The sequence below is a fragment of the Orbicella franksi genome, chromosome 8 (assembly GCF_964199315.1).
Source record: "Orbicella franksi chromosome 8, jaOrbFran1.1, whole genome shotgun sequence".
NCBI lineage: Eukaryota > Metazoa > Cnidaria > Anthozoa > Scleractinia > Merulinidae > Orbicella > Orbicella franksi.
The window spans coordinates 3,894,353-3,916,280 of NC_138152.1; the positions used below are offsets into that span (position 1 = coordinate 3,894,353).

A 21,928-nucleotide genomic window follows, 5' to 3' on the forward strand; every position below is an offset into this window, starting at 1 on the left:
TGTCTTTCTTAGTCTTTTAGAAGAGATTTTAATGAAGCAAAGCCGGTTAACATGATCTTGTCTGCCACGTTCTAATTTATGACGCGACGTCACAAATTTCGATTTTCGTTGTTAAATGTTAACGCGGCCGCTCCCCGATGAGAGTCAATAGTTAACGACGATAATGGAAGCTTGAGACGTAATCGGAGCGTCACATTTACAAAGCGGCAGGCAAGATAATATTCGAAATGTATACCGCTTTCGCTTCATTCAAATCCCTTTTAAACGGCTAAAGACACAGCAGCACAGGTAAATAACAGTATGTCTATTTTTACTGCTGATGTAGTGGACGGGTCCCCTGTGCTTTAGGGGCTTGTAATGCAAAAATGGCACGGTGAATTTTTTTGGTATATACATATATTTTTCAAATTTTGATAAGTATGATAAGACACAACTTTTGGCAAAGTTTAAAAATATTCTGTACATAGGGTCCAAAGCCACCTTAAATTCTCAAAACTTTAAGGTGGCTCTTTACCAAAAGTTGCATCTTATCATGCTTATTAAGGAAGTTAGCGCTAATTGTTTCTGCGCATCGTTACTGCGCACGCAAATTCACACGCCATGTCATGCATGAGGTTATTTCAAACATTCTGCGTACAAACATTTTGCTTAATAGCCAGTCGGGTCTAGCAGCAGGTCTCCCAAGGTCTCAAGTGAATGGCTCAATATACCCTTTGAGAGATCAATAAAACAAACAACAGAAACGGTGTCTAGAGCTGTTTTCATTGCATGGTGATTTCCGACTACAAAATAAAACCGAATAATCACAAGATGCTATCCGTTATATCATTAAGCTTGTGATAGAAGTAAACAAAGTCAACTCTTTCAAGGCGAGGGAATGAAGGGAACCACTATAATGTTTTGAGAGGTGTCAATTGACCATGACATGGATGTCCAATATCAAAGAAGAACGCTATAAACCATGGGTGCATGTCTCTGTCAACCCATTAGCTGGCCTATGGCCGCCATCTTGTGCGACTCCGTCGTCGTCCTCGTGCGTACGCGCCCACGAGAAATACTTCTAGCCATGATAAACATGACAAAATCAATTCATGGGTTTCCTTTTCCTTCCTATATCGGTGTGGAGCTACGCTTGGCGGAAGTTCCGCTATAAAGGTTGGTGGTGACTTTTATATTTACTTGAAACAATTTTTCTCACCATCACAAGTGAGTTCGCCATCCCCTGCGTAACCCGACAACAAGCTACTCGAGAGATCTAATTGCTTTCAAGGAACACCCAAAGACTTCTAAACGCCACAGAACAGCGCCTGCAAACATCCCCACCTACCTCAACACAGGTTTATAAATGGGTACCGCGAATTTAGTGCTGCGTGGTGGGTACACCCTGCTATGGATTTTAATGTCATCCAGGGGGTGTAGGAAAGTCTAGTTGCCTCATTCCACCAAAACTAAACCGGAGATAAGTCAGCCTGATAAGCCACTTGGCTCGATAAAAGACTATGCCTTTATCCGTTTACTTTCCAAAAATCACATTGAAGTATGAAACACCTGCACTAGATTCTTTATTATTCTGCTACTCTCTTACCGCTGCACGTTTTTCCGTCTCCGGCAAATCCAGCCTTACAGGAACAACGATAAGAGCCGCGAGTATTCTTACAATCGGCATTGACGTCACACACCGGGATAGAAGCGCTACATTCGTCCACATCTAAAAATCGAAATGCCCATCGCATTAGTAAATTGAATTAGATAGTAATATTATGTCAGATCATACTCCAACTGAGACAATGCATTCAAATATATATATATATAATTTTTTGTTTGTTTGTTTTCATATTTGCTCATTTATTTATCATATTCAACTATAATTGTTCAATTTTTCTGCCAAGAGTAAAGCCTGAAAATATGACTGTCATTACCTCTGTAACATTCAATATTTAGTCACATGCTTGCCATAGGATCGATACAGATGGAGATATTAAGAGCAATGCCAAATGGCATGAATTGAGATTTTGAGAAGACTCTTTTGTTCAACCAAAATATCGAGACCGTCTCCAGGATTCAAATGCTCAGTGTAGTTTAGTAATGTAACTTAAACAAACATTCAGTTCAGCTGTCAAAATAAAGATATTCCACAACACTGTGAATCACTGTAGGTTTAGTCTTACCGCAGAGAAGAGCGCTATGTTTTTCCTTGAATTGAGACAAGTATTCTGCCTGCTTTCCCAATACCCTTCTCGTTTCCCAGCAATAGAAGGTTTCAAGCCTCTCATTTTCGCTCTCAATTTACCTTCTTTCTCCATGTCACAGTGAAAGAGTACAGTCTCCCCGGGTATAATGGAATCGAACCAGTATTTGCCGCTGACCGCTTGTCCTCCTTCACTGGCCTTGATTTCTTTGCACGTTTCAGCGGGCAGTTCAGGGATAGAGCCTAGCATTTCTGGAAAGCGAAAAAGACGTGTAAGTCTTAGTTTAAATAAATATGTATCATAAATGTTTCTTTCAATTGCAATTAACTTACCTCTTTTCCAGTCTCTTGCAAAATAATATCTCTCCGGGTCAGCAAAGAAATCTTCAGGTCTGGCTTCCTTTGTGCGGTTGTTCAATTCACACATGTTTTGGGAAATGACAAAGTTAAAGCTCTGACACCTGACGTCAAGGTAACACTCCCGCAAGCATACGTCACCCAATGTTGCCCCAGTGATCCTTTTAAAGATGTGTCGCTGTAGCATCATGCCAAGTATGGACTTTCCGCCTTTCCGCTCATTACATTGCTGAGCAGTAGCTTCATAGAACACTTGACACAGGGCAAATAGAACTGGAACTGAATAGAGCCCTTTCATGCCCGTTTCTTTCCCTGTCTTCCACGAATAGAGACCTGGAATTGTTGAAATTTTATGAATTGTCATCACTTAATTCAATGCAGTTGAAACCTATTAATCGGTACTGTAAAATGTTGTGTTATTTGTAGTACTCAGCTGCTCAATCAATAAGAGAGAAAGTAGAAGATAGAAGCCACAACTTATCAACAAAATATACTCAGTCAAGTTGGGAAACATCTGACTTTCTTTAGGATATCTCTCTTTTCAAATTCAAGCTATTTTTTAATACTATTTTTATTTCTTTATTTGTTTTTTCCTTGTTTATTTCATTTGCTTCCCCGTCTGTTTAATTGTTAGTTTGTTTGTTTGTTTGTCTCTGCCTTTAAACTTGTTACAAAGGTAAATACCTTTATTTCTCCGCGATTTTACTCAAATTTGAACTGGAAATCATATGAATGCGAATGCGTCATCGAATCTGCAACTATGAGCGCCGTGGAAGATTCTCTAAGAACTGCCTAAGCCTTTCTACAAGTGACATTTGAAATATTCTCGAGTAGTGTAAGTGCCTATAGGAACCAATACCCTTCCCTGCGCAAGCATTGCGATTTGATTTTTGGCAAGATATCAAGATTTCCAGTTGTCGAATCGCAAAATTGGTCACGATAAAGAAAACTAGTATTTTTTTACAGTCGATATGTAACCTACGAAATATTAACGCTTGACAAGAGACGATAAAAATTTCTTATTCTCTAAATTTTCGTTTTGTAGTATTGAGAGGATTCTTTCTCAATCTGCTCCAGTCGAGGCGGAGAGACACCCAAGGTCTCGATGTGTATGGTCTACAGACTCTAGAGACTTCACTTCTTCGCAAGACGTCCTTTCATTGAGATGCGCTCGGCTCAGGGTATCAGCGATATACATGATAGGGCCTTTCTAGTACATGCTAACTTCGAGAGTGTAACGCTGAAGTCGGAGCAGCATTCGCTGCCGTCTTGCAAGTACGTAACAGAAACTATTGTTAAAAAATCTCGTCCAAGGAATTGTGGTCTGTTTCCACGTGGACAACATCACGTCCAAAAATATACTTCTCAAATTTCTCGCAAGCGAACACAATGGCGACGATCTCTTTATCAGTTTGAGCGTTCTCGTTTTAGTTTGGGCAAGGGCTTTCGATGCAAAGCTTACTGGCTGCTCTAATTGAAGAAGGGCGGCTCCCAATCCTATATCAGAAGTATCCCATTAGAGGGTGACCTCATCATTTAAGCTATAGTAAAGTAAGACAGGTGCTTGAGTGATGGGTGTTTTAATGTCGTTCCACGCTTTCTCCTGTGAATCTGACCATATCCACTCAGCGTTTTGCACAGTTAGCTGGCGAAGGGGGTGAGGGACCTCTAAGAGGCCAGGAAGAAATTTAGCTAAGTACTGAACGGTGCCATTGAAGCGGAGTAAACTCTTCACATCAGTGGTGCGTGGCATTTCCAGTATGGCGCGCGCCTTGTCGGGGTGAGCTTTCAGGCCCGATTTAGTTACGTAGTAACCTATTAACGGGACTTCGTCTAAGCAAAGCTGAAGTTTTTACACAGCCAGCTTTACCCCACGCTGTGAAAACCGCTGGAGAAAGACGACAAGGTTTCTATTGTGATCACGCAGAGCTTCCTTATAATTGTCCCCAAACCCAGCCACCATAAAATCATCTATCACAACCTCCGTGCCGTCGATCAGTTCATGCACTCTCCGCTGAAAGACTTCGGGGACGGAACTTATACCAAATGGCATTCTACACCATCGTTAGCGACCAAGGGGTGTATGGAAAGTGGTAAGATGCGACGAATCCTTGTCCAACTTCACATGCCAGAACCCATTTTTTGCGTCGAGGACTGAAAGTACTTTAGCTCCATGTAGACGACTAGCGATGTCCTCGATAGTTCTCGCGAAAAATTGCTTTGTTCAGATTCTTTGGGTCAAGGAATACGCGAATTTTTTCCGTTCCTTTAGGTGACAACCAACATAGAGGAGATCTAGGGTGTAAGTTTCGTGACCGGTTCAACGACTCCAGAACCATGCAGCTCCTCAAGAGTTTCTTTGATTTTATCGCGAAGAACAACCTGACCTAGGTGGGCAACGTACTGCACCGGCTTTGCTGATTCATTGAGCCCGATATGGTATTCGCCGTCAAGAGCGCCGAGGCCATCCTCGAAAACATCGATCTTTAGTATACACTTTGGCACTAGAAATGGCGCCTTGGAGAGAGAACACTACAACACCACTTGTATCGGGCCTCCTTATCGCGTCTGAGTCTTTGATTTAGACTACGCCCGGCCGATTCCTTCGCATTCCGTTTTACCTAGGATTGGACGGCGACGTTTCTCTCCACCAGACGACATAGTAACAGAAAAGTAAACGATCCATGTTCATGCCTCACTTGGATCTTAACGGAATGCTCCCACCAGCATAAGACAAAATTGACGACTTCACTGGAGTAATGTCCTTCAGGCTGTAATCACCCGTTGCCTTCTTGTAGATATGGACTGGTAAAATATTGCATCGGGCGCCAGTGTCAGTCTCAAACCGTACGAAGTTCCCGCTTGCCACATTTAGCGTAACGAAATTCAAGTCAGAACTTTGGTTTGCCGACACCATGAACACCTGAAAGACAGGGTAATCATCTTCTTCCTCTACCATTGAGGCTTGTCTGGAGTTAGAATTCAAACGGCATTTTCTTTTCAGCACCTGTTGCACTTCTTGCCCCAAGCAGGGTAAGCTTCTTGTTTTCTTCCCCAAAATCGGTAAGGATATCGCAATTGCTTTGCAGGAGTAGTAGGCGACTTTCCTTCTTCGTTGTCTTTGACTATGTGATGGTTGACTGAGTTGAGATCGCCTACTGCCTTGATCTGAGCTTGAGACAAATATCAGACGTCTTGGCGAGATTAAGATCGGGTTCCCGTCAAAGCCTCTCCCTGACTTTGTTGTCGGCAATGCCAAAAATAATCCTGTCTCCAAGGATATCATCTGGCGTAATGGCATCAAAAACACACTTATCAGCGATATGGCGAAGAGCAGTTACGTACCGATCAAAGGATTCGCCCCGCTCTTGCTGCCGTAAATTAAAACGATAAAGCTCAAAAGGAATATACTTTCTTAGGTACAGCAGTTGTCGAACTGCTCGATGACCGCTTTGATATCCTTTCTCTCAGGAGCAGTTAAATTCCACGTTTTAAAGAATTTTCTCGCTTCTGGACCTATTGCCGTGAAAAACGTAGCCACTTGAACCTGGCCATCTTCCCTGTTGACTTTAGCCGCTACACTTTAGTGTAACCACATTTCCTTCCATTCGATCCATTTCTCTGCAACGTTGGAGTCATTAATATCGAGAGAATGAGGCACAGGCAACGACTGAGGGTAAGCCATTGGTGATCAAACCATTCCAGACACCATGCAACGAGAGGTTTCTTGATAATCTGTTATTTAATAACGGAGCATATTGCGAGCGACCATTCATGCTCCACGACGCCAGAATTCTGATCGCCGGCCGCGCATATTATAACTGATAAAACACACTTGACAATCACTGACAATAACTGATAGTAACGCGTGCATGCAAAGTTCATAGTTTGTCACAAGTACCGTCGGAGAAATTGAGAATATAGTCGAGCTTGTTTTTTCTGCTTGTAGAAATGGCCGACAGGCAACATGGTATAGCTACTGTTTTTTGTTTTGTTTGTTTGTTTGTTTGTTTTCGTTGTTTGATAAAACTCAAAATATGTTTACAGCAGATTTAATAAAGTAGGAGTGTGGCGCTCCTCGCTGGTTGAATTCTACTTGATATTTGTTGCAGACACACACCCGAGGACCACCCTCGTTAACTTTTATTTCTGCAGATGCATAAATACGATTGTTTGTGTTCTTCCCTCAATGAACACAAATATTAAAGGGAGGCTAAAAAATTACTTGTAACTTTGCTTCACTTTCTTAGAGAAGACTTGTTACAGTCGACTTATTTTAGAGTTCAAGGGTTTTTAAAAGATTGCCCGAAAAGCTCTCACAAAACGTGTTTGAGACAATAAAATTAAAGTCGGAAAAACAATTCAGCGTCAACCTATTTTAGACCGTGTTAATTATTAAGTAAACATGGAATTTACAGACTGGTTTTCCCCCTCTGGTGTAGATCAATTTTCAGATAAGTTTTCAGATTACCTTGATTCACAACATTTCTATGCATGTACTACTTTCGAGTCATGTCTGAGGAAGTACAGTAGTGAGGCTATTGAAATATTGCGACAGTCTTTTACCCGCGAAAATTTTAACAATTTTGTTTGACCCAACTGAACTCTGCAAAACTCGAGGATATGAAATGTTGAACTTTCTTTAACACGAAGAGTGGTATGTAACAGGCTTGAGACTGAAAAACCCATTGTCCTTGGATTCCGCTTCAAATTTGAATTTAAAAGACCGGTTTTTATGTAGAGAGGAAAAGCGGAGTACCCGGAGGAAAGAAAAAAACAAGATTATGGACACAACGTCGAGGATGGGAAATGCGAACGATATATACTCAAATTGCTCATGACATAAAGTTCGGGATGCCAACCCGTGTCACTTGTGGCTGTTAGGATGCTCAAAGGTGAATCAAACCTAAATTTATAAGTACAAAAAAATGCAAAGACAGTCGAACTTACCCTCCGTGTGCGTTGGACAAAGCATCATTAAAATCCATGACAGCAAAACAACGAGGGCAGTACCATTCATGTTTGACATCAAAACGGCGTCTTGGCAGGCTCTCAAGTCTTGTAGACAATGTTAGGTTAACGTTGAGCTAGCGACATTGATATTTAGTCGAATGAACAACTCACTGCAAGTTGTCACCGTTTTTTGGGCGATGCAGTTGATAAGCGTGGTAGCTGTAAGAGACTTACTTAGTTACTCACGTCAGTGTGATTCCTCCCGCTGTTAATTAGACTTCCTGTTTAAATTGTGCATGTTATATGCGAGCAAACAAAAAAATATTTACCTTTGAGATGGACATGTAATCATAATTTTTCTGCGGTTTCCTCGACTACACTTGAAGGAAAGAATTCGTTCTTACTCCCCTGTTTAAGGGAGAATTTTATCGACTGTATTTATTTATTTTTTTATTGTTATTCTTTTATATATATATATTTTTTTTTTTTTTTTTTTTTGAATGAAAGATGCGTCTGCTGAACCATGGTGATAACCTCCCAAAGTTCCAGAGTTCCCTTTTCAGCAATCATTCAGTTAAAAGCCTTGAACTGTCCCGACTTTTTTCCTGTTCACTATCTCTGTTTTCGTAAACTATTGGGCATTAATTCATTCTTTGGTTATTTTTTTTTTATTATTTTTTTTCGTCCCTCCTTTATTGAATGTTTTATTCAAAAGCTATTAATATATTACAGTTTCTTTTTTATATATGTGTGTACTTATTAAACTTCTTACATGTAAAGTTTTTGTTTATTTTCCTCTAAATATTTTTGCGTGATCAAGTTAACTTGGATATTGAAAACATATCTATGGGACTTCATTGTGAACTCAAGTTTAGTTTATGTTCAAATGAAACACCTGCTTGCAAACTTATGAGCATAACACCCGCGGGGTTAATACCCTCTTTTGGTTGTTAAAGGCAAGCACTTGATACAGAGCGGGGAGGGACTTATTAGGCACGCGGCTGATATTTCTTTTGGACCATTCACATCTTTAATTCTACTTACATTTATAATTACATCTTTTACAATACTTAAAAGAAGAACATACTTTAACCGAAAAACTGTTGCAGTAGGGAATCTAATCATAGTCATAATGTTCTCTATATTAAGTGCAAATGAGAAAAGCAGACATCATAGTTCGTTCGTCTTGGCAGGTTTTTCTATATGAATGTCTTAAATGTTATTTTCGCTATCGCGGCGTCTATATTGGAGCGGGGCGTTTATTGGAGGAGAGCGCGAAATCGAATCACCGCGGTAGAACTAAAACTGAATAACACTTTCAATAGTATTTGTAATTGTGCTTGTTTCCCTAAATATCAAAATAGCTCAAAATGATCGACAGGGAACATGTCCACGACCGTTTTGTCATTGTCCATAAAATTCAAAATATATATTCATAGCAGAATTTATAAAGCGGGAGAATGGTCCTACGAGCATCGCAGGAAAATTAGAGAGATTTAGACATATCGAACACCAAAAATTTCTGACTAAGTAAGGCACCTATTTCTATTACTAAAAGCCGCGACAGGTGCTTTAAAAGATAATCGATAATTACTGTTTTTCGTCTTCCTCAAAAAAACTTGTACACATTGTAGATAGAAGACTGTGTTGAATTAACAACGGATAACCATGAGAAACTATATTATTTACTAACTTTAGAAGGACCCCTGCTAACTAACACCCACTGTCACATGAGGGCACGAGGAAAAAAAAACAGGACAACAGTCCATCGAAGTCAACACAACACTTACTCCCCAAGTCTTTTCTCAAACACAACCCATAATAGTCTACATTGGGGTCCAATCTCCTAACACCTTTCCCTCAGTAAAATTTTACGTTAAACCAGTCTAAAGAGAGTGTCGTGCAGGTACTTTTACTCAGCGCCCCGAACGTGTTCGTTTGGCAGTGATAGTGACATCTTATTTGTAGGTTTGGCTGTCTTGGTAGTCTTTGGTCTCTGTTGTGTGGAACTGAGGTGACATGTTTGGAGCGTTGTCTTGCTTATCTGGCATCAGGTGAACATGATTTCTTCTAAGTACTTTGCCATCTACTTTTACATCATAGAACCGGTATCCGTGACTCTTTACGACGCTACCTCTCCTCCACTCTTGTCCTTTCGCTAATCCGTCAGGCTTGATTCTTACCGTATCGCCAGTCGATAATGCATTCAGATCTTTGGCATTTCTATCATAATAGACATGAGATTTCTTGATTTTCTCTGCTTTTTCCACCAAAACTTGTTCAGCAAGTTGCGGGGTCAGGAGAGTTGCTTTCATAGGTATTTCGGTTTTTATTTCCTGGTTTAAGAATCGCTGTGAGGGAGATGTTGTCATTCCTACCGTGGGTGTATTGCGCTGGTCCAGTGATGTTTTATACGGGTTTAATGCAGTTTTTTCGGATTTTCTCAGTGCTGTTTTGGCAATCTTCACTGTATATTCAGATTTTCCATTGCTCAGTAGGTGATGGTGAGAAGATTTCGTGCGCTTTATCTTCTTCCGTTGACAGAATTGTGAAAATTCTGCCGAGTCACAATTATTGCCACAGTCAATAACGATCTCATCAGGAATTCCCCATCTTGCAAATTGTTTTTGCATCAGATCAATGGTTTCAGCTGCGGTTTGGTTGTTCATTCGGTCAAATTCAATCCAATCGCCTTTAATAATCAATTAACACCAGATAGTGTCCTTTGTTCCACTCTAAAATGTCACACCCAATTTTCGACAAAGTTCTAGAATTGGTTCACGCTTAACGTACCTATATCGAGTTGTGGATTTAAGGGAAGTTTGGAGAGCACTAAAGAAGCGCAAGAATTGCTCGAGGCTATGCCTCGAGCAACTCTAGCTTGTTGAGTGCCCTCCAAACTTCCCAAGTGAATCCACAACTCGATATACGCACAGCTAAAAGCCTGAACCAATTCTTTTATAACATGGCGACAACAACTTGGGCGCTAAAACATCATTGTTTTATGTTTGATTGACTACAAAGTTCTCACAATGCATGGTGAAGGAAAACAAAGGTCATTAGGATCCTAACACGCCACGATCAGTTGAGCAACGGTTGAACGAAAACGCTAACCTGGTTTCTAAATGGGCAAAGAAAAATTCGCTTCTTCGAATCAACTATAATGACAAAGTCAAAAATACTCAATGAAAATGTAGATAAACAAACTCAAAATATTCAAGTTTAAGTAAGCAAAAGTCAAAGGCTCCAGGTAGAGTTTGGATTGTTTAGAATAATCTTCACGTTGCCGAAACTTAAACGAAAGGAACTTGCACTAAACTCGACGGAAATTTTGCAGCTAAATTGAAACTGCACACGTCATCTTATATACGCACGGCCGTGCGTACATAGAGATTTCGTTCATGATGGCTCATAGGAATCAGATATAGGACTAGCGCGCTTTGTTATTATAGGAATTGGATGACTCATTGTTTCTTATTGGCTGTTTTTCTGAAATTAATTGCACACTTCGCATGTGGGAATGAACTGTTCCAGCTGAGAGTTCATCCCGGGCAACCAAAGAGATGTTCGAGCACATGTGTGCTTGATCTTTCTCATAGCAGTTGGAACTACGATGCGATCACCTCTGTATACAGCTCCATCACTTTATAACAGTTTGTCTTTGATGGTCCAGAATGGAAGGATTTCAACAAGCCCATACCTTTTGCCGATTGTCCAGCCTGCATATATGCGGTGGATAACTGACTGTAGGATGTTGTCGTTGGCTGTTTCATCTGGAATTTCACTTGGGTGGCGTTTTACGCTTTGTTCTTCAAGAACCAACCCAGTAGTTTCAATCTCTTCTTCACTCTTGCTTCGGTTCTGATTGGTCGTTTGGGATCTGCTAAGGGCGTCAGCAATGAGAAGATCCTTGCCTTTAACATTCTGCAGAACATTCTCAGAAGACGAACAGGATTGTTTGCGACCGGTTTCTTCAGTGTTGCAGCAAGTGGTTTGTTGTCATGGTAGATTGCAGGAGCGGAATTTATTTTGTAAAAAGTGTCAAAATCTATTACATTATTCTACGATTTTAAACGACAGCCGTAAAGATGATGTTCGTTTGGCCGTACGTTCACAATGGAAAACGGTCAATCTAATGAATTTATCACGGTTGTAAATGTAAAATCTAAAGTAACACAATAATTTCTAACGCGAAAGTTACCAACGGCTTGAGCTTGAGACCACGTAGTCGCGAGCATCACAACGAACAAGTTGATATTTCATTGCTTTTACCGGACATTTGATTGGCTGGATTTGAAAATGTTGGAATCTATTGTTTCAGTTCTGCCATCTGATTGGTTTTCATTGTCTAAGTGGCTCCGGTTTCACTAAACGCACTGTAACAAACCCAATAAGCAAAATGTTTATGACATTAATTTGTTTAAAAAATTCAACTTTTCTCAGCCTCAAAATAATCTTTTAGTCAGATTAATGTTTTCACAACGCCACTCCTTGTAAAAATAATAATAATAATAATAATAATAATAATAATAATAATAATAGTAGTACTAAAATTGGTCTAGATAGCAGTAGACATGTAAATATTTTAAGGAAAACGACCAATTTTTTAAGTTTGCAAGACATGTTTCGACAGAGCTTCTGTCATCTTCAGTTGAATGAATGATTACAAAGCAAGTTGAATAATAAGTAGGCAAAAATGCTAATTAAGACAAATAGTAACAACAAGAACGTGAAAAGGTGTAACTTAAAAGGATAATTTTAGATTTACATGGTGTAATTGCTGATTGAGGGAAGGTAGTTCTTTTTGAATATGAATAGCCTCCTTTATCTTGAGTTGAAAGCTGGTAGTGGCGTGATCTAAAATATGAAAGCAGTCTATTGAACACAATGAGCGACAACGTTCAGAATTCTGAAGATGTTTGAAGATGTGAGAGACCTTATCAACGGCTAAGTGCTCACGTACGCGTGTGGAAAAATGTCGGTTGGTTTCGCCGACATAACAGGCATTACAACCCGCACATGTAAACTTATAAACCACACGTGAACGAAGCCCGTCGGGGATAGGGTCTTTCACACCAAAAAGGTTACCTATCTTGAAGGAAGAAAAAACTAATTTGATGTCTAAATCATTACAATAGCGCTTGATTAAGTGTCGAATCTTCTTCTAAGTGATGACAGAAAAATGGCCTATGTATGGCAGCTTAAAGTAAAACGTGGGCGAGGTGGTAAGGGGGTAGCCCCGGGGACAATGATTGCTATGGGTCCCAGTGATGTAACGGTTAACCACTTTTTCAATTAAATGGGCAGGGAAAAGGTTCTTTTTGAGAATTTCAGTAAGCTTGGTTATATCCTCGTGTAGCCCCAACCAAGTGTTGTTGATCTTGTAGGCCCTGTCAACAAGAGTCCTAATGAGACCTACTTTGTATGAGTACGAGGTGAAGCTAAAATAATTAGTTAATAACCCAGTAAAGGTTTTCTTACGGTAAACCCTAGTTAGGAAGGAATTAGTGTCACTATTATCAATAAGAACATCTAGAAAGGGTAATTTGCGATTAAGTTCTTTTTCCATAGTAAATCTTATGTTGGGGTGCCTAGAGTTAATGTAGTCAAAAAATATAACAGTATCGTGCTCCGAGTGAAATAAACAAAAAGTGTCGTCAACATACCTACGATAAAATAAAATTTTAGAGCATTGAAAATTTTCCAACCATAGTTTTTCATGATGCCCCATAAAAAGATTGGCTAATACGGGAGCAAGGGGAGACCCCATGGCCACACCATCAATTTGGTCATAGAAAGAACCGTTAAATAAGAAATGGGTCTGGGCGGTGGCTACAGTGAAAAGGCTTCTAAGTTCAGGTTTACTTAACTTAAGGTCAGGATTGCCCTCGGAAATGTAATTGACCGCCAGGTCAATACATTCCTCAAGAGGTATGTTAGTAAAGAGACTTTCCACATCGAAGGAAACCATAAATTTACCAAACATAGATGAAGATTGAATGTCCTGTACAAAAGTAAAAGTGTCTGTAGCACAGTGTTCAGTTGGGATGTGCGGCGCCAAAAGATCGCATAGATATTTGGCCAAGTTATAATTGTAAGTTCCAATAGAAGACACGATGGGGCGAAATGGCGGAGTTGAGTTAGGCCCAAAATCCTTGTGCATTTTGGGGAGGGCATAAATTCTTGCTGGTTGAGAGCCTTTGGGATAGATGTTTTCGTACACTTCGTTGGCAAGGTGACCATCTTTCTTCAACTTTCGGAGAAGTCGCTGCAGTCTACCTTCTCTCAGTAAAGTTGGATCTTCCTTGATGGGCCGGAATTTGGAAGTGTCATTGATGATTTTAAGAATACCTTGGTCGTAATCTGTTCGGTCCAAGACGACCACACCATTCCCTTTGTCTGGTTTTAAAATGACAATTATTATTATTCAACTTGCTTTGTAATCATTCATTCAACTGAAGATGACAGAAGCTCTGTCGAAACATGTCTTGCAAACTTAAAAAATTGGTCGTTTTCCTTAAAATAAGTACTAAAATTAATATAATAATAATAATAATTAGATAATAATGTGGTACATGTAAGAACATCAGTGACACAGTCGGCTTGTTCTTACCACATTTTGACGTCATCTGTGATCTGAATAGACGCACGGCAACATGGAATCAAGTTGTCAAATATTTGCGATAAATCAACTACATAGTATTCCACCCGTACTTGATAAATTATGCTTTCTGAGTCACAGCAGAGTATTGCGATCTCAGACAATGAGATCCTCTCAACCGATATGAACAGAAAGAAAAGCTTTTAACGTGAAGGTGTGGAAGTATACTGTGCTCACGATTTACGATTAAAGCTTGAAACAAGAAACTAGACGCTCCAAGAACGTGTACTCGGGCTTAGTACCGAAATATCAAATCTTATTTTTGCCCAAGAGGGCACGGTATCGAATTCTGCAATCTGATTGGTTCTTAGCGCGGTCCGGATTTTCCTATCTCTGACCACGGTCACGATAACAGCGCGAAACAGCGCGGGTGAAACTGTCGTGTTGATCAATTTTCGTGAGTGAACTAGCGGTAATCGTCAACCTTTGCCCTTTTTACGTTTCCATCGACGATTAATCAACGCAAGTTTATCTCTATTCACTTTGAAATGGCAAGGAACACTGTAAGTAAATTCAATTGAGTATTTTGAAGTTGCGAAAGTTTGTTTGGTTGTTTGTAGCTCGGCCCTGTAATGGCGTGTAATCCTGTATTTCTCTCGCCGGATAATTTTATGCAAAAAAAAGTCAATTGCTGTTGAGTTCAACTCAATGATCGTTGCTGTATTTAAGAGACATACTTAACGAATTTCCTCGAATTCTGCTTCTCAATTTACGTTAAAAGAGTCTGATTTCGAGTGATTCGCAACGACTGATAGACATTGTTTTTGTTGAACGACTTCAAACTTCTCACGAAATTTCACACCGGAAAAACAATTTTGGAGAATTTAACTGGTGAACTAGATACAACTAACATAAACTAGTTCGAAATAAATCTGTTCTTTCATACATCTTTCTTTGTCTAGTATCGGAGTTACTCGTTCGTTCGCTTGTTAGATTTGTTACGATGGTGTGTAGAGAGCACGTAAGCCAATTCAATGACAAAGTTGCGTAAACAAACCAACTTGTAAGCCAATTTACCGCAGGGAAAGAAATAAAAATTTTATTTGCCGGCTTAGGGTCGGTCGTATAGTGAAAAACTGTGACCTCGGGCTTGAAAATGCTGCCCTTGGCCTCGGCCAACATTTTCAAGACTTCGGTTAAAGTTTTTAACCATACGGACCTCCCAGCCGGCAAATAACATATATTTACTTTACATTAAGATTACTGAACACAATAAAAGCGATAAAAAAATCAGGATGTTTAGACACAAGAATTACGCTTAGATATTTACTATTGAAGTTATTTCGTTGAGTATATTCTCTTCATCCAATTGTATTATGTTTGCTTCATCTTTGAAGCTCTGTTTGCGATGATTCTTCATTTTTTTCAACAGCTGAAGTGCTCGTCCAGCATATTTGAACTCGTACATGGCTCATTTATTGCTATCTCGCAAAAACGAGCGCGAACTTTGCTTGTCTGGTAGCCTTCCGAACAATATAATTCTAGGACCGACCCGTTCCGAAAACGATCGACATCTTTGCATGCGAGATGAACGTATAAGGCGTGATTCTTCACAAACTTTCTTCACAAAACTCAGCATTCTGTATACTACATTGCTCACGAAGAGCAGAGACACGATAAAACAATCTGTCGCATTCTCATCCCCAGTTTCCACGCTCTACGTCAGGAACGCCTAAAAAATAGAGCACAAAAAAATTAGGGGGAAAGAGTCATCCCATGCTGAACGTTGATTTACATATATACTGTATCTTTTTATTTTTAGGTCATTTGACATGTCCAATAGCAATTGCATTTTGAAAAACGGAACGAGCCAAATTTCGAATTTATCATGTTTCAGTGTTTTTTTTTTTTTTTTTTTTTTTCCCTCGATATTCCATTGTCATTTGGACTAATTTCCATCAATGTAGGTTATTTTCTGGTGAAATCCAAGATAGCTAGTGGATCAAAAATAACCTCGTGACCAACAAACCGCAAACAAATTCCAGCACCACCTCCTCCCCCTTCCTTCCCCTCCCCTCTCTGTACAACAATATGGGTATGCAAGTGGATAGAAATAATTGATTGAATGTTTGTTCATAAACAGAACCTCGCAATACCAATGACAGTTGAAATTGTTGAAGGAAACTGGGCAAAGATCAGTTTTAAAAGATGAGGCAGTACTCTCGTTCCTTCAGGGAAACTGCCAGAACCAAAGATTGTGTTCTTAAACGTATAAAGCAAAAACACAAGGTCGTGGTCATTGATACCCAACACCTCTGTTTTATTTATTTCTTTATTTGTTTTTAATGTAGCTGGTAGAAACCAATTCTTTAGCTTGCGCCTGTGAAGCTATAAATTAGATATTGTGTCCTTAAACCTATAGACATAAAGCAAAAACAGTTATCATAACAAGGCCATGGCCACTAAAAAAAAATCAGTGATATCCGACACCCTTGTTTCATAATTTTTCCCCTTTTTTTAGGTGGTAGAAACCACTTCCTACAAACAGTGCGTTTTCCTTGAAAACTTTAAGCTGCACCTGTGAAACTATTAACTAGATACTGTCTCCTTAAACGTATAATGCAATAAAAATCACCTTAACACTCTTCGAAATAAAGTTTTATCCTTTTTTTATTGTCATCTGGGTGTGCGGATAACCGCAATATCGCAGAGAAAAAAAAATAATTGGGAAAAAACGGATTGTAACAAACACAGAAAAAAGGAGCAAATAGGTGTACCACAACAGTGTCAAAATTAATCTGCGTAGATGGCAATTTCGTTGTCATGAGGGCCAAAAAACCAAAAGCGAAACAAAAACAAACAAAAATAATAAAAATATCGCAATTTAAGTTAACCCATCACCCACCCCTTGCTAAAAATGAAAAATGAATATGTGAAAATGTTAACTCTATTCTTCTTGAAGTTTTCACGAATTAATTTCACAGAAATATACTTTGCGCCTTCAAAACTCCTGCCAAACATACCAAAGAAAATGTCGATTTGAAAAAAAACGCAATTTGAAAAAATAATTATCGAAAACTTTCAAATATGCCTCCATTTTTGGTATATTAGTCTCCTACGAATCCTGTGACTTAAGTTAGAATAAGTTGAGTCGAGAGTTTTCTAACCCAAGACGGCAAGATGCGAGCAATTACTATTTTCCTTCGTTTTGTAAATCCATTTCGTAATGAAAATTAACAAAACTCAGATTGCTTAAACTACATAAGATGACCTCGTCGTCTATCTTATCAGTGGCATGGGTTTTTGACCTTTAAATTGCCTTCTAAATATATCTCTTACGATATATTAACCAATTATCGTGACTACGCAGTGTAGTTAATTGGCGAAAAGAGTCATATAATTCTGTGAGGGTTCACCCTAAAATCTAATAATATCTAAAAACACCTTAAGCCCTAAATCCTTACAAATCTTAAGTAACAAAGCAACTTTTGGTCATCGGCGACTGGCCATGGGATTGTGAGGAGCACGCGCTGAGGATCTCTGCGAATTTACTTGACATAATCTATAGCGTTTAAACGGACTATGCACATGCAGTTTTCAGCTTGAACCTCTACTTATAGACGTCTCAGTTTACTGAGATCCTCAGCTATGAAATCAATGATTAAGAACGTCAGGCCCTAAAGAGAACATTCATGGGGCTGTTCCCTCGTTTCTCTTGTGCTACTCAGCTAATTATCCTACTGCATTGATAAAAAAAAAAAAGGAAAGCAATCGCTGTATATATCTCCTTTAGATGAGAGTTATTTGTACGAATGGTATAAACTAACTCGAATTGAACTTTAGACTAACCTCTAGTTAATGTAGTGATATATATATTGCTAAATTAGATAATCAACCAAAGGGGACCAGATACTGCATAATTAAACCTTTCCTATGCAGAGTTTTTAGCAATCTAAGCGTTACAAACAACGCTTGCATCCTCGTCATGACCACAGTTGTGCGATCCCCAACCATTATGAGCACATGCAAAGAGTGAAGCCTCGCCTCCTTGACAGGCTACATCATCCATCCAGATTGGATCTGATCCCCGACCATATGCTGCACTGTGAGGAGCGGAGGACGCGTTGGAGAAGCCAAGTTGACGACACACCACATTTGCGTCATTGAGATCCCAGAGATCATCACACACTGTGCCCCATGTTCCGGTGTAATAAACTTCAACCCGACCAGACTTACTTCCACCGCCTGCCAAGCGAACCACAGAGGAGCTATAAGAGCACCTTACACTGGCGTCATTACTATGGGTACAAGCATTGTTTCCCCATCCACGGTGACTGCAGTCATAGATATGTGACTCGCTCCCTGAGCATGCTACGTCATCCATCCATATGGGACCGGTTCCCTGTCCATGAGTTGCGCCACTGTACGCGTGCGAGGCTTGTGGGAAACCAAGCTGCTTGCACAGCACGTTGGCGTCATTTATATCCCAACCATGATCACATATAGTGCCCCACTGATCGTTGTAGAGGATTTCGACTCTACCGGTTGACAAAGTACTTTCAGTGATACGGACGCTTCCATGTGAAATAACTATTGAGTAAAATGTTTCAAAATGTAAATTATCATGGAGATAAATATAATTGCATATTTAATTTAGAAATAAACAAATAAGCGAATATATAAATAACACTTACAGTTCGAACAATAGAGCAATAAGAACTAAACAAAATGCGAGAATAATTTGACATATTATATAAATAGCCACAATGACCACATCTTCGTACTAACAAGTTTAGTATGTGATAAGTTTAGTTTTGACAAAATGCTGTCTTGTTCAAGTTTTTATATCTAGTTCCTTAATAAAAATTTTGACTGTCATTTCATAATAAGGATGTTCTTGCAAAACAACGTACCTCGGTAATGAGCGAAAAATCCTTGATAAGTTCCTGAGCCATCAGATGTAAACCTCACGTAAAGATTTCTGGATGAACTTTGAACGGGTGAAGGGAGAGAAGATCCGCTAAATGTACCAATCAGAGGAGAGGAAGACGATCCACCATCGTAAACTGTCACGAAATCAGCAGACGGTTGAGTGTTAAAACGAAGGAAAGTAAGTTCAATCACTGCATTTGAACTTAAATTCCACCGGCAATCCATGTTATTGCTGTAAGACCCAGAAAGTCGATTCGACTTGATCTGTCCATCTGTGTTACTTTGATTCACCAACAAATTTGCACAGGAGCTTGTTGCACTTATAAACGGTGCTGTCAAATGAAAACAAAACAAAGTTACAAGAACTTAATCGAAGTAAGTAAAATTTAAAAGCAACTATCGTATTACTGATTTCAGCTTCAAAGTTACTCAAAGAACGCTCTTCACTTTTTAAGATTGACTGTCCATAAAAATCGACCAAAATCGACTTTTGGTGGCACAGGTCGAACTATCGATTTCACTCATACTTTGCCCATAGATAGGCCCTATAATAAGAAGACAAACGGACTGAAGTTAGTTTCTTCTAATACAGCTTTGTTTGGTAGAATTTTGCAAAAAAATCAATTTTGCCCTGATTGGACTCAAAATCTACTTCCGGTTATGCTGAATCTTCTTGATATGATCACGTGGCGCACCACACAACAGCTATTTGAGATTCTTTCAATGATTTTTTATATATTTACAGTGATAATAAAAGGGTATTCTAAAACAACAAAAGAATGTAGACATAATAATAACTATGAGAAACGAATAATTATCATGCCAAAAGTAGAAATTTGGAAACACGAATATCAATAAAACAACTAGAATGTTATCATCGAGAATTTTGGACAAACGGTTATTAGTCGCTCACTTAATAATTTGCTTAATGTTGTATCTCCTAGCTATTTGGTTGATAGGCCATACTATCACTCAGCTTTGGTTGGTAGAATTTTGCACAAAAAAATCGATTTTGCCCTGTTTGGACTCAAAATCTACCGTCTTGCTGAATCTTCTGGATATGATCACGTGGCGCACCGCACAACACCTACTTGAGATTCTTTCAATGATTTTTATATCAAGCCCAAGTCTTCATGGTACTGAACGAAAAATAATATAAATCAGTTAGTTTTGAGCCCGAAACGAGATCAAAAAGACAGGCAAAACTTTGCAATGTGCTGCAAGTGAATTATAACACCAAAATACGGCCATATTTTTCTATGGACCATAGCTTTAAATGCGATAAAAACACTTTCTACGGGTTAGCAATACACCCAACTGATAAAAACAAAATGAAGCCCTTGAGCCAGACTGGCTCATAGCTGCTGGAGCTTATCCCGGTTTCTGTATTGTGAAGCGGCTAGGAGTATTTCGACTCCTCCTGGACGGGATGCAAGTCCATCGCAGGTCACTCCCCTGCAATTTGTTTTGTTTCCCCAACAATTCGCTGGTACCTTTTTCTATATCCTGGGCGGAGAGAGGCACTGTGAGAGTAAAGTGTCTTGCCCGTGCAAGAACACAGCACCGGACCGCTCGATCGCGGGACGAGCACACTGACCACGAGACCACCGCGCCTACACTAACCCACCTGGTAGGATATCAAAAAATGTCTCGGGGGAAATGATCTTAAGGACGTTCGCGCTAATTGTTTCTGCGCATCCTTACTGCCCACGCAAGTTCACTCACCACGTCGTGCATGAGCGCGCGCTGAGTAATAAATTGATCAATGATACGGCAGATGGCCATTGCTTTAACTTTTCCTGGATTTAACGATCTTGGATGTTTGGTTACCCCTATTTTTCTTTTGATGGGTCATTTTCTCTACCGATTTTCTACGTCTAGGGAAAAAATGAAGAAAATCTATCGACTAGAAGTTAGAATTTTTGCAAAATTCACCATCGAATTGCATAAATATGTACTTTTTCATCTGCCTTACAACACCCTAGTCATCCGTGTACTGATGAAGTACGTGACTGCAGATTGCTCGGGGATATGATTGTCCATAGCTTGTTCATTTCGACAAGATGGGTCACTTAATGCTTCCGATCATGATTACCAATGCCAGTTTTCGAGGTAAATTTAAGCAATTCTCTATGGTTTATGGAAATTAGATCATTGACCAATTAATTCAACTGGAAATACCATAAATCATAAAAACTACTAGCTGCGTAACTCCATCTCTGTGAAAAATTTGTACCTTCACAATAAGCTCAACCTCAGCTGCAAAATATCGGCAAGGCGCTGGATTTCTAGAATTTAGCCGAGGAAATGATTGTGTTTGCATTCCAGTCATACCGGGGCACGTTTCCTAGAGAACTTTTTTGGCCAAGGTAGTAGCATAGTATTTTTCTATCGTTGCCTGTCTTTTAAAATGCTTTAATCGACGTTTTTAATTAGCAAAATTTCTAAATCGATGCCCTTAAAAAAATTAAAATTAAAAGTGTTCTATTATGACTTTTTTTCTCACCCAAATATTCTACGATGGCTATCTCCAGTTTGAAATGAAAACAAATTATATATTCACAAGAGATAATCAAGGTAAGTACTTGGATAATCTCGTGATATTCAGGGTGACTAACAACCAATTCTCCAGAGACATTTTTATATCCCGTCAGGTGGGTGTATAGTTAACCCGTAGAAAGTGTTCTTATGGCATTTAAAGCTAACGCCCATAGAAAAAAAATGGTCATATTTTAGTGCTATATTTCGCTTGCAACACATTGCCAAATTTTGCGTGTCTTTTTCATCTCGTTTCGGGCTCAAAACTAACTTTGATCAGTCATACCATGGAAACCTGAGCGTAATATATAATAATAGGTCCGCAATGCGTACTTGTGAGCTTTCGGCTTAGTTTTATC

General features: G+C 39.3%; 3 protein-coding genes and 1 pseudogene across 4 annotated transcripts in view; 1 reads left to right on the forward strand and 3 right to left on the reverse strand.

The window, feature by feature from the left end:
• LOC145495612 (uncharacterized) overlaps window positions 1-21,928 on the forward strand; it is a 265,207-nt gene that overhangs the window by 172,992 nt on the left and 70,287 nt on the right. The window lies entirely within an intron of this gene.
• Window positions 1-21,928, reverse strand: part of LOC145495977 (uncharacterized) — a 192,652-nt pseudogene that overhangs the window by 7,345 nt on the left and 163,379 nt on the right. The window lies entirely within an intron of this gene.
• LOC145496043 (uncharacterized) lies at window positions 1,747-3,403 on the reverse strand. The gene has a single exon (XM_081475656.1). The coding sequence runs from the start codon at window positions 2,907-2,909 to the stop codon at window positions 2,148-2,150; it is 762 nt and encodes a 253-aa protein (XP_081331782.1). The 5' UTR covers window positions 2,910-3,403; the 3' UTR covers window positions 1,747-2,147.
• Window positions 15,909-21,928, reverse strand: part of LOC145495981 (uncharacterized) — a 62,644-nt gene continuing 56,624 nt past the window's right edge. Inside the window, exons 15-16 of the mRNA XM_081475580.1 lie at window positions 19,013-19,363; window positions 15,909-18,689 (exon numbers count right to left, since the gene is read on the reverse strand). Coding sequence (XP_081331706.1) covers window positions 18,052-18,689; window positions 19,013-19,363 — 989 coding nt within the window. The 3' untranslated portion in view covers window positions 15,909-18,051. The remainder of the gene's footprint in view (window positions 18,690-19,012; window positions 19,364-21,928) is intronic.